The sequence below is a fragment of the Canis lupus genome, chromosome 15, assembly GCF_011100685.1.
Source record: "Canis lupus familiaris isolate Mischka breed German Shepherd chromosome 15, alternate assembly UU_Cfam_GSD_1.0, whole genome shotgun sequence".
In the NCBI taxonomy this organism is placed as follows: domain Eukaryota; kingdom Metazoa; phylum Chordata; class Mammalia; order Carnivora; family Canidae; genus Canis; species Canis lupus.
The window spans coordinates 13378390-13391272 of NC_049236.1; the positions used below are offsets into that span (position 1 = coordinate 13378390).

General features: G+C 58.7%; 1 protein-coding gene and 1 long non-coding RNA gene across 3 annotated transcripts; one reads left to right on the forward strand and one right to left on the reverse strand.

The window, feature by feature from the left end:
- Positions 1-724: 724 nt before the first annotated feature.
- On the reverse strand, positions 725-1729 carry FOXE3 (forkhead box E3; the record flags this gene model as incomplete). The annotated part of the gene is made up of 1 exon (XM_038557637.1): positions 725-1729. A coding segment is annotated over one exon (1005 nt), but the record flags the coding sequence as incomplete, so codon positions are not given.
- Positions 1730-1812: 83 nt separating this feature from the next.
- LOC119869333 lies at positions 1813-11464 on the forward strand. Of its 2 annotated transcripts, XR_005370258.1 has the most exons (4): positions 1827-3444; positions 3701-3787; positions 8698-9199; positions 9364-11464. It is a non-coding gene; the product is annotated as an uncharacterized LOC119869333 (long non-coding RNA). The 2 variants fall into 2 exon arrangements; XR_005370257.1 differs by having other exon boundaries at positions 1813-3444; positions 8698-11457.
- The last annotated feature ends 1419 nt before the right edge of the window (positions 11465-12883 follow it).

Sequence of the window (12883 nt, forward strand, 5' to 3'; positions counted from 1 at the left end):
GGAGGGAGCCCGCGGGCGGCGGGGCCGAGACGGTGCGCGGGGGGGGCCCTCCCGGGGGGGCTCACAGGCGGCGGGAGCGCGCGGGGCGGGCGGCCGCAGAGCTCACAGGTAGCGCTCCAGCCCCGGCGCATAGGCGGCAGGTGAGCGCGGGGTGGCCGGTGCGCGCGGGGCGGGGCGGCAGGTGTGCACGGGGCGAAAGGTGCGCGCGGCCGCAGAGCTCACAGGTAGCGCTCGAGCCCGGGCGCGTAGGCGGCAGGTGCGCGCGGGGCGGGGTGGCCGGTGCGTGCGGGGCGGGCGGCCGCAGAGCTCACAGGTAGCGCACCAGCCCCGGCGCATAGGCGGCAGGTGCGCGCGGGGTGGCCGGTGCGCGCGGGGCGGGCGGCCGCGGGGCTCACAGGTAGCGCTCGAGCCCGGGCGCGTAGGCGGCAGGTGCGCGCGGGGCGACCGGTGCGCGGGGGGCGGAGCGGCAGGTGCGCGGGGGGCGGGGCGCCGCAGGTGTGCACGGGGGCGAAAGGTGCGCGCGGGGCGGGCGGCCGCAGAGCTCACAGGTAGCGCTCGAGCCCGGGCGCGTAGGCGGCAGGTGCGCGCGGAGCGGCAGGTGCGCGGGGGGCGGAGCGGGCGGGGCGGGCCAGGGCGGCGGGTGCGCTCGAGCCCGGGCGCGTAGGCGGCAGGCAGGTGCGCGCGGGGCGGGCGGAGCGGCCGGGGCGGCAGGTGCGCGCGGGGCTCACAGGTAGCGCTCGAGCCCGGGCGCGTAGGCCGGCTGCCTCAGGTAGGCGTCCCCGGGGCCGAGCGGGCCGAGCGCGGCGGCGGGCCCGGCCAGCGCCAGCAGGGGCTCGGCAGGCAGCGGGCCGGGGCCGTGGCCGGGGCCGGGGCGCGGCGCGGGCAGCCCCAGGCGCTCGGGGCCCGGCGGGTAGAGCGGCGGGGAGGCGGCGGCCGCGCAGGGCGGGAAGGCGGCGTCGGGCGCGGCGCAGCAGGGCGGCTCGGGGGCGCCCAGCCCCGCCAGCTCGGGCGGCAGGCTCACCAGGCTGTCGACGCTGAAGAGGCGCGCGGGCGGGGGCGGGGGCGGGGGCGGGGGCGCGGGCGCGGGCAGCGGGGGCGCGGGCGGGGGCGCGCAGGGGCAGGGGCAGGGGCAGGGCGGCGGGCCGGCGGCGGGCGCGGGCGGGTCGGCGCGCTTGAAGCGCTTGCGGCGCCGCAGGAAGCTGCCGTTGTCGAACATGTCGGCGGCCGCGGGGTCCAGCGTCCAGTAGTTGCCCTTGCCCGGGTTGCCCGGCTCGCGGGGGACCTTGACGAAGCAGTCGTTGAGCGTCAGGTTGTGGCGGATGCTGTTCTGCCACTTGCGCGGGCTGTCGCGGTAGAAGGCGAAGCGCTCGGTGATGAAGCGGTAGATGGCGGCCAGCGTGAGGCGGCGGCCCGGGGCGTGCGCCAGGGCCATGGCGATGAGCGCGATGTACGAGTAGGGCGGCTTCCCGCGCTGCAGGGGCCGCCGCCGCCGCCGCCCCGGGCCGGGCACCGGCTCCCCGCGCGCCCCCGCGCCCGCCCCCGCGCCCGCCCCCGCGCCCGCCCCCGCCCCCGCGCCCGCGGGCTCCGGCCCCGGCTCGGCCCCGGCCAGCGGCGACGGCGGCGGCCCCGACGGCGCCACCGAGGGCAGGGCCGGGAAGCCCGGGAAAGCGGCGGGCGGCTCCATGGCGCTGCGCCCGGCCTCGGTCCCCCTCGGTCCCCCTCGGTCCCCCGGACGGCCGCCCTCCCTCCCGCGCCGCTCGGGTCCGCCTTATATGGCCGCGGCCGCCGCCCCGCCCCGCCCCCCGCTTCCCCGGCGCCCCCACTAACCAGGCGCACAGCCCGCGCCACCTACACGTCGCCCCTCCCTCGGCCTCTCCCTCAGTCCTTCCAGACCCGGCCTCATCCCCTCCCCACCCTCGTTGGGTCGGGCCCCCTGCCGCCTCCCCCGCAACCCCTCCTGTTTGGGTCAGTGCTAATCACAAATCCGCCCACGCCGCTGTGTACTCTTTGGGGCCCCCACCCCATTATGCTCCTCCGGGTCCTGTCCCCTCCGTCACTCTCTCCTAGCCTCCCCCAGGCCCTCCCCACCCCAGCTGGGGCACAGATGAGAGCCACCCAGGACCACCCTGCCAGGCTTTGGGGAGGGGGTGGTCCTGACACCATGCTGGTCTTGGACATTAAGAGCGTAGGGTAGGAGGAATGGCAGAGCCGGAAGGCCAGCTCTGTCTCAGGAGAGGATGTCTGGTGGCTCAGGGTCGCCAGCTCCTCTCTCTGTTATCTCCCACTCAACCCTGTCCTGCCCAAGCCATTTGGAAGCATCCTTTGAAAAAACAGAACCCTAAAAAGTGATCCAACTGGCCTATTTGAGAACCACGTGACTGGCTGCTTTAAAATCCAGGGCCTCCAGAAACTCTGTAACTTGCAGTTGCCTTTCAGCTGCCTCCTCTCCGCGCCCCTTCTGTTCTAGAGAAAGGGCTCCCCTTTCATTGCACACACTCTCTCTCTCTCCCCCCCACCCCCGCCCCCAGCATACACACTGTGGAGATGCACAAAACACAGGCCTACACAACCCAAAGTTCCAAGGACCAGTTGCTGGGTCAGAGAGAGCCCCCAAGTGCTTCCACAGCCCAAAAGTCTGACAAAACTGCTTACTGACCCAGAAATGCCACTCACATCCCACGGGGGTGGAGGTGGAGGTGTCTTAGCAGTTTTTTATTAAAAACTCACTCTGGGAAATACCACCTACCACCACCATCTAGAGGTCACGTCTCCCTGAGCTTATTTCAGGAAATCTCTCCAAGGTGACAGGAGAGCCAGCTGTCGCTGGAAGGGAACCAAAGGGTGAAAAAGGCTTGCCTTAAAGAGGCTGGTCTTGGGGGACAGGCAAGATCAAGGGAGCAGGGCTGGGGTAGGTGAGGCAAGCAAAGTGCCCACGGCCTAAATTTAAGGGGGCACTCACCCTCGGAGTGGTGCAAGTGCAGGACTGGCACCTGAGAGCCAGGGCCTTCCTAAATTGGGGCTCTAGATGCCTCATCCCAGTTGGCCCTGATGTGGGAGCAGTGGGGTACAAATAACCAAAGCTAGCTAAGCAGGCCTGTGGCCTAGGGCTTCCAGATCCAGAGGGGAAACTCAAGGCCCCCACTCTCCAGCTCCATAATGTGACAGCCACCATTACTGAGTGTTTCATTGGTGGCAAACGCATCACACTCATTACCTCACTTCAGTGCAAACACTTTGTGAGGTCGGCGCTGTTACAATCTCTGTTTCGCAGAGAGGGAAACTAGGGCTTGGGGAGGCCAAGGGACCTACCCGACTTTGCACAGCTAGTAGGTAGCAGGGCTAAAATTAACCCGAGTCCGGAGCACTAGCACCATGACGCTGAAGTCATCCAGGTCTCAATAACTTTGGCTGCAGAGCTGATGCCGGACCGCTCCTGACCTCCAGGTCAGCATATCCAGCGTCCACTGGACATCAGCCTCAACCCAGTGCGCTCCCAACCCCATATCAGCAAGTGGGCCCTTGCCCCTCGCCACCCAGCACAGAAACAATGACCCTCATCTTGGGCTCCTCCTTCCCCCATCACTCCCTCCATCCCAGGACCTGCGAGTCCTGTCGGTGCCCCGGGACCCTCAGTCCACCCCTCCTTCGGTCTCCTGGCCTCAGTTCAGCCCACGTCACTCACTGAGTACTTCCACGCCAGGCCCTCTGCCAACGCTCAGGGAAGACGGAGATGAAGAGACTCTTGATCTGCTGGGGAGATGGACACACATTTACAACTATGAGAGAGGTAGGCAGACAGGGCTGTAGAAGCAGAGGGGAAGGGGGAGGTGACACTCAGCGACCGAGAGATGACCCCTCAACCCTTCCACCGTGAGGATCAGCCTGGTATGCCAGTTACCCCCTCTGTGCCCTCTCCACGCTGTGTTCTACTGGCCCAGCACAGGCCAGTTGCTCATTGGAGCTTCAGTTTCCTCACCTGCCAAATGGGAGCAATAATGAGCCCTGTCCATAGTGTTAACAAGACTCAGATGAGATCACGTATGCAAGGTCCCTGGCCCCCAATGGCACTTGGTGACAGGGGATTTTTTTTCCTGCTCCCCAGTTGGCATTTCCAGTATTAAGCCAGGAAGGGAGGGAGAGCGGCAGCCCAACAACTGATTTCAGAGCCCACATATTCTCAACCAGGTGCAACAGAATCCTGCAGCTGGACTCAGGCACAGAACCAGAGCCACAGTCTTTCTCAGACTTGGGGTTGGAGGCCCTCTGAGGCCCTACCACAGCCTCTGTCTCACACCTACAGCTTTGCTGTGGGGCTCAGAGTATGGAGAGTGGCTCTTATTACCTCCCACGGCTGACTGCAATTTTCTTGTACCTTCACTTTGCCAATCCATGTGTAGAGCCTGGGACATAGTATATGTTCAATAAATGATACTGAATGTGCACTTGGCTAGGCTAATCCTGGGGAGGGTGGGGGCAGGGAATGGGGCCAAAGGGGTGAGAACCCAGACTTTTCCAGTTCTCTGTGCCTGCCTGGCCCCCTCCATTGGGCCTGCTTCCCGGAGCCGAGCAGGCCGGTGTCAGGGGGTGGCCCAAGGGCTAATCCGTGTTTTCAGCGTGGCTGGGCCCTCTTTTCACAGGCCCTGGGCCGGACGGGATGCGGCTGAGCATCCGGGCATAAGATGGCCAGTGAAGGCGGCCCCTTTCTCATGGGCCTGGATTCCAGGCAGCCCAGCGTCTGAGTGGAGCCCCTGGGGCGGGAGGAACACAGTGGCTGGGCTGGGCAGTCCTTTGTCTGACCACGCTGGGTGGATATTCAGGCTGGCAGGAGGGATTAATGGCCAGGGATTGGCCCTGGGGCCGGCCTTCCCACTGCCCTTTGGAGGCCAAAGGCCCAGGTCAGGGCACACAGCTTCGATGGCTCCCTAGATAGGAATGGAAATTCCCACCCTGTCCAAAGCTGTTAGCATCAGCCCCCAAGGCTCCCTGCCCCCAGCCCCACCCCTACAGAGACATGGAGAGCCAAGATGGGCTTCGAGGCAAGGAGCAGAGGGTGGGGGCCAGGCCTTCCTAGCCACTCGGAGAGTCCTTTCAGGTCCTTGCCCTGAGAGTCGCAGCCCCTCAAGGAGGGCCCATGATTGCCACTCCAGAGCTCTGGAGAGGAAGAGCTATGCTAAGCCAGCGAGAGTCCAAGGGGCCAGCCTCAGCTGTCACCAGGCCTCGAAAGACTTCCTGGAATATTCCTCAAATACCCCTAGAGACCACTCTAAGGTCATTTATTCCTTAAGCCCTTCATCACAGCTGCCACGGATCCCATAGCCCAGAGGGTGCAGAGGGGCTCAGGGACCAAAGAAGCTCTCAGGGACACCCCCCGACCCCAACCACCCCAGGATTCTGAGGGCTGCCACAGGGCCTCTTCCCTCTTCCCCCCAAGGCTAGAGCTGCCCAGAATACTGCTCCTTCTCCTCCGGAGCCTGGGACAAGGGCTTTCAGCCTGGCTAGGGGTATTTGGGCCTCCATCCTGGTGTGGCCTTTTCTAGCTAGGCTGCTCCTGAACTAGTTACTGAAGGCAGCAGCCCCAGCCTGACCCCTGTGGGGTGCCCTCTGGGCCAGGGGCCCGAGCCAAGGCTCGGGAAAGGGAAAAAAGTCAGGCCTGACTCTGGGGAGAGCAGCAGAGAACAACCCAAGAGGAGGAGGCCCGTCTGTGATTCTTCAACCTTCAAGCACTTCTATTCAGTGAATCCCAGGGGTCTGTGTCCAGGCGGCCTCGGGTGCTGGGTGGCTGCTGAGTCAGAGTGCTCTCTGCCTTCACGTGTGCTCCCTGTGCACGGTGGTCGCTGTGTGATGTGGGCCTAGAAGGGACAGTAGGGGCACAGAAGGGGGACCTCACCCAGGTTGGCAAAGCCAGGGAAGCTTCCTGGAGGGGGCAGAGCTCCAGCAGCCCAGATTGGCAGGCCCCTGGCTGGAGTAGGGCTCATTCTGTGCACCCGTCCTGTCACTGCACTTACCCTATCGACTCTCCGTGGATGTGTCTCCCACACTAGACTGTACGCACTGAGGGCAGGTACACGTCTCCCTCACCCTGGGATCCCTGGCATAAGCTAATGGTCCATAGATGTGTACTGCTTGGCTGGAAGGATAGCTGAGTACCGGAACAAGCGAACTGAAGGTACAGAGATCGGAAAGCAAGAGGATGTGGCCCACTCTGGGAAGTCCAAGACCTGCCATATTTTTCTATCGAGAACTGCATGAGCAAATATATGTAGCATCCTTAGGACACTGCCCCCATGTTGTATGTCGGCTGTTGTTTGTGGTTGTTGCTGTTACTGTTATTGCTCACTGTGGCTAATAGAAGGTGCCAAGGGATGGAGACAGAAAAGGTAGACAGGGTCAGAGTGTAGATGACGTTATTTGCCAGTCTAAGGAGCTCAGATCTTTCGAGACAACAGGTAGCGCTTGAAAGTTTTTCAGCAGAGAAGTGACACAGTCAGATCCCTTGTTGAGATCAGTGTGACTGCAGAGACTACAGAGGGAAGAGGCTGGGGGCTGACACCAGGGGGGACGCTGAGCTGACAGTGAGGTATGAACCAAGGCTCTGGCTCTGGGGGAGCATCGTTCTCCTCGTTCCCATTCGCTCTAGACCAGGACGGAGAGGGACCCTCCAGCCATCCGTCTCAGAGGCTTAAACGTCACTGCCACACGGTGCAGGAATTGGCCATCATCCCGTCCATCCCTGTGCGCCCCTCCGTCTCCTCCTCCGACCACCTCCACTCACCCAGACCCGTCAGTTCTCAGAAACCTCTCTCAGATCCGTGCTCTGCTCTCGTCCCTCCGTCCTGGTCGTCGTTCAGGCCAATACCAGTTCTCACTGTGCCCAGTAGCCTTCCGGCTGCTCTCCCAACCTCCCCCTCTGATTCCACCTCTACTCAGCAGCTAGTGCGATGCCCCCTCTGCAGCATCTTCAGCCCCTCCCCCCCCTCGCTGCCCTCGGGAGTCTGCGCCCCGCTGCCTTACCAGCCCCCCTGCCTGCTCCCCTCGATGCACACACATTCTATCCAGAGCCGCTTTCAGCCCAGTGCCAGGTCCTCTCCACTCTGAGCCTTTGCTAACGGAAAGGAGCACAGCCCACTTGGCCAGCTTTATTTTTTTTTTTAAGATTTTATTTATTTCTTCAGAGAGAGAAAGAGAGAGAGAAGTAGAAACACAGGCAGAGGGAGAAGCAGGCTCCATGCCGGGAGCCTGACATGGGACTCGATCCCGGGTCTCTGGGATCACACCCTGCACTGAAGGTGGCGCTAAACCGCTGAGCCACCAGGGCTGCCCTTGGCCAGCTTTAGATACAAATACAGACCCCTTTATTTTTCTAGCCAGCCCCTCCGTCTCCTAAGATCTTTATTTTTTTTTTAAGATTGATTGATTGAGGGATCCCTGGGTGGCACAGCAGTTTGGCGCCTGCCTTTGGCCCAGGGCGCGATCCTGGAGACCCGGGATCGAATCCCGCATCGGGCTCCCTGCATGGAGCCTGCTTCTCCCTCTGCCTGTGTCTCTGCCTCTCTCTCTCTCTCTGTGTGACTATCATAAATAAATAAAAATAAAAAAAAATAAAAAAAAAGATTGATTGATTTATATGATAGACACAGAGAGAGAGGAAGAGACACAGGCAGAGGGAGAAGCAGGCTCCATGGCGGGAGCACGACGCGGGACTCGATCCTGGGACTCCAGGATCGCGCCCTGGGCCAAAGGCAGGCGCCAAACCGCTGAGCCCCCCAGGGATCCCCTCCTAAGATCTTTATTATATAATTTTTTTTAAAGATTTTCTTTTTTTATTTATTTATTTATTTATTCATGATAGTCACAGAGAGAGAGAGAGAGAGAGGCAGAGACACAGGCAGAGGGAGAAGCAGGCTCCATGCACCGGGGGCCCGATGTGGGATTCGATCCCGCGTCTCCAGGATCGCGCCCTGGGCCAAAGGCAGGCGCCAAACCGCTGCGCCACCCAGGGATCCCTCCTAAGATCTTTATAAGCAGGACATCCCATCCTTCCCTCTGAGGCTCCCTCTGCCCAGCCTGTGGATGGGTGTACTCCTTGTCTCTCGAGTACCGTTCACACAGATAACCGCTTTACTCGCTGGAACACAGTCCCCTGTTTCCCCTCTGTCTCCCTTGCCCAGGCAGAAGGGCCACTGGCCCGACCCCACCCAGAGAGACCGGAGCCCATGCTCTGTGTCTCCCTCGGTCTGTGCCCAGCTCCTCCTCGGACCCTGTGCCAGGCTGCAGGCCGCACAGCCCGGTGAGCACTGGTGAGGGACTGAGTCCCTGGCTGAACGAATGAATGATGAATGAACAAACAAACAAATGACACACGTGTCTGGAAAGGCAAAAGATCCCCGTGCCTGGTTTCCAGCTAGGGATCTGCCTCCCGCCTCCACCGCCTCTCTGCTCAGCTCTGCAGCCCTAGCCCCAGACCCCCCACGCGGTCCCTGCCTCTGCAGGGTCCCGACTTGGTTCAGGCTGAGACTCAGACAATGTTGGCTCAGCCCTGAGGGTGTAATTCCAGCCGCTCCTAAACCACGCCCCCCGGCATCTGAAGTATGTCCCCTGTCATTTCAGGCTGTCAGCGTTCTGTGTTCTGCCTTCGACCTTGTCCCCCCACCCTAGGCGATCTCAGGGCTCACAGGCCTCCCTGCTTCTCATTTCCAGAGACACCGAAGGGGACCGGTGCTGTCGGCCAGGCTGGCTGAGCCAAAGGAGCCCAGACGGGAGAAGAGTGAGTCTGAATTCACCATAATTGCCATGTGACCCTGAGTGAGAGGTACAACTGTATGGCCCATGCCAGACACACAAGCCCCCAGTGCCCGAGGAGCTCTGTGATGGTCCAGGCCAGTGTTCCCAGCCTGCAGGCCCCCTCGCTCAAGGAAGGCATCTGGAAACCACGTGGCACACAGTGCTGTCTGTAAAGAGGACAGACAATGTGTCACACACAGTATGAAGGCTTTCCAAACGGACTTTGATGCTGCCGTGACACCTGCATTTTAAAGCTTTGCATCAGTGGATTCTGAAAGCATAATCGCTATTATATAGAGGCACTGAGAGGTATTTTGAATCCCAATTCTTAAACTATTGCTTTAGTCCACAGTATGCCTTCTCTACACTTTTGGATATTAAGGTCCAGAGGAGAGATGCACCAAAAGTCCCAGAACAGGTCAGTGCAAAGCCAGAAATGAAGCCTAGGACCCTGACTGGTCCCCCTGCCCCCACCCCCAGCTCCTCTGCACTTATTCAAGTGTTTATTAAGCACCTGCCTTGTGGTGGGCTCTATGCCAGGCACCAGGAGACAATGATGACAACCCAGTGCTCTCCTCGCAGGGGCTGACGTCTGGGAGGTGAGTAGGCATGAGGCAAGGAGAGGACACAGTGAACAGAGATTTGGTCAGACTCCCTAAAGAAGCCAATGAAGGACTGGAATCAGGAAATGATGTGATTGGGTGCCTGGGTTCAGTGGCTGCCTTTGGCTAAGGTCATTATCCTGGAGTCCCAGGATTGAGCCCCACATCAAGCCCCCCATCTACCCCTGCATTGGGCTCCCTGCTCAATGGGGAGCCTGTTTCTCCCTCTGCCTCTTGTCCTGTTTATGCCTCCTCTGTCTCTCTCTCTTCAAATAAATGAATAAAATATTTTAAAAAAGAAAAAAGGAAGTGATGTGATACGATCCCTGTTGTATAACAACCACTGCATTTGCATGTAGATGATGGACTGGAAGTATTTCATCATTTAGGATGCTTTTGGCCTCAAGTAACAGAAAACATCAACTCAAAGTGATTTAAGCTGGAAGGAAATATATTTTCTTCCTAACAAGAAGGTCAGAAGGAGGATGCAGTTAGCACTCTGGCTCCCCTTTTCTGTGATTCTCTGGGCTCTGCTGTCCCTCATGGGTAGGCTTCATCTTCAGGCTGGCGACAAAATAATCACAACACCCAGAACACTGAGTTGCAGGCATCCAGAAGAAGAGAGGTTGTCTGTCTCTTTTTTTGCACAGCCCCTTGCTCCCACCCCGTGTCTCCTCAGCTCTCATTGGCCAGAAGTGGATCACTTCCCATCCCTAAACAATCTGTGGCAGGGAGGAATAAATTACAGGTTTGACCAAGACTGATCAGAACTTACCTACTCCCAGAACTGGGGATGGCTCACTTGCCCATGAAACGAGTTGCTACATGAAAGAGTAGATACTGGGGGAAAAAAACGGGTTCCCCAGGGAAGGAGCAAGAGAAGTCCTCAACAAGTTCTGCTGCCGGGAGAGAAGAGAGAAGCGTGGAAGCCCAGACTGCAGATGCTGAACAGAGGAGCTCCTACAGGGCACTCACCCCTCTGCCTGGTGTAAAACGCACACATGTGTCTGCCTCCCCACTTGGCTCTCAGCTCCTGGAGGGCAAGGCCTGGGACCCGTGCTCTTGTGGATCTGGGCACAGGAGTCCCCAAAGAGGAGGGGGAGGAGGATGAGTGTATTTCTACAGTAGGAAGCATGGGCTCCCATCTGAGAAGTGTCCCAAGCAGTGAGCAGGGAATGACACCCAGTGGAAGGTCATCTAGCTGGGTGACCTGGGGCAGTCATCTGGACCCCCTTGAGCCTCAGTTTCTCCTTTAGAGAATTCTCCCAGAGGATGTTCTTATTCTTCAGCAACATCCACCTCCCCACAAAATATTCAGTTGGTTGAGCCTGGGGGACGGTGGTGAATGGGGAGGAGGAAGATGAGGGACCAGAGGGAGCCATGGGCAGATGGAAAGACAAGTGAGCTCCGATCAGCCTGTGGCATTGGGTGCATCTCACCCCAGCTCTGCTTTCCATGACGTGTTGGCAGTTTGAAATTGGCCACAACAGAAGGTTTTACACCACAGAAATGGGCAAATGCCACAAATCAGAACCTAACCATCCCCCCACCCCAACCACCACCCAGAGTCAGCTGTTAAACATTCACGAGCCCACCATATGGCAAGTCTCCAGTGATTGAAATAATAAAGCTCAGACAAGACTGACATGTTCTTTTGTGGCTGTTGGGAGACCTCAGGGAAGGAGGGCTTCTAGGGAAAGGAGGAGCAGGCATTTACCTGTGCTTTCTCTGTAGCCACTTAGCTCCCACTCACAGAGCCCCGTGTGTGTGTGTGTGTGTGTGTGTGTGTGTGTGTGTGCCCGGCCTGAGGACAGAGCCTTACATAACGTCTCTAACACAGCAGTTCCATGCATCACGCCTGACCTTCCATGCTTTCTCCTGAGCTGTAATACTATAGTTCATACTATTCAGTTCAGTGATTCCCCTGCCAGGAATTCATCCAGAGGGATGTGCTCCATGATGCATGTTCAAGGATGGTCATCACTGTGTTATTTATAATAGGGGGAAAATTGAACCTGATACCCTACAGTAAGCTTGGGTCCTTGAAACATTAGGCAGACACTGAAAGAAAATTTGGGGGGAATAAAGTTTAAATATAAAAAACGGGCCCAAGCTGCAATGCCATCCAGCCTAGCAAACCCTGAGTATGTTTGGCACTTTGAGTTTTCAACGTAAGTGCTGCTTCCCTGCAGACTCATTGCCACGTGATAGATACAGAAGCTGAACACACACTCAAGTTCAGAATCCCCCTGCCCCCCTACCCCCCTGCCCCACCCAGATCACCTAGAGCACTGGCTCCTGGCTTCCCACCCGGCACCCTTCTCCCCACCACCCCCCCATCAGGCGGGTAGACCTAGTCTCCACAATGGTCTATGAAGGCAAAGATCCTATAGAATACCCCTATAAGGCCAAGAGAGGTGATCACCTACCCCAAGACCCTCAGCTGACCCGATGTCTCCCAAAAGACTAGACCCCAAGGAAGAGTCCGGAACCTCAGGCTGGAAGAAAGAAGGGCTCTCCCGGAGGCAAGAAGTAGCATCTGGAATAGTTTATGCCTTTGGAGCAGGCGTGCAGTCATTAGTTGAGCTTTGGCATGTTTGGGGCAATAAGTGCATATTTTCTCCGGGATGCATTGTGAACCGCCTTTGCTCAGAATGTAATGAGTATGTTTCCCAGGAGGGGAGATGTTTGCGCTCCTCCCAGGGCTGCTCTTCTGCCGTCTGCTTGGTGTTAGGCTCCCTGCCTTCCTATTTTTAGACAGGTCCAACAGCCTTAGGAGCAGCCTCTGGATGCAACTGCGAGCACGGCCTCCCGAGGGGCCAAGGACCAGTGAGGCAGCCCCCTAGGGAAAGGATCATTTGCTCCAGTGCTTTGCTGTGGTCAAGAGTCACTTCTTTTCATCCCTGTTCGGGACTCCACCCTGGGGATTTTCTGAGCTTAAAAAAAAAACCAGAGGTTTTGTTATTGTTTTTTCCTCCCCGCAGAAGTTACAGGGGTGGAAAATACAAATAAATCCATCTCCTGTGACCCTTCTGTCCAGCCCCGGGCTACTACTTTCCCTCATTCTCCTTTGGGCCTGTACAGAGTTAGCTGCTTCTGCCGGAAAGGCCCTTTCTCCTTTCCCAGCTCCCACCCCCATCTGAAAAACTCAGCTCATGCCACCTCCTCCCGCAAGCATTCCAAATGGTCCCAGGCTCCTTCTCTGACTTTCCTACAGCTCCTATGCTTCCCTCCATCACAGCCATTACCACACTCAGTACTGGAGGCCTGCACAGCTCCCTCCTGACTCTGTGCGTCTTGGTGTGAGTTATTCCTCTAAGGAGGCTCCCAGCATCCAACACGGGGCCAGGGACAGAACAGATGCCGTGTAGATGCTGACTGACTGCTCATGGATGAAAGGACAAAATTGATGAATGCAGTAACAGAGCATCAGACATGAAGGGACAGGCTGCAGCCCCAGGGTTTCATAGGTAAGGATTCTGAGGCTTACGCAGGGAGGG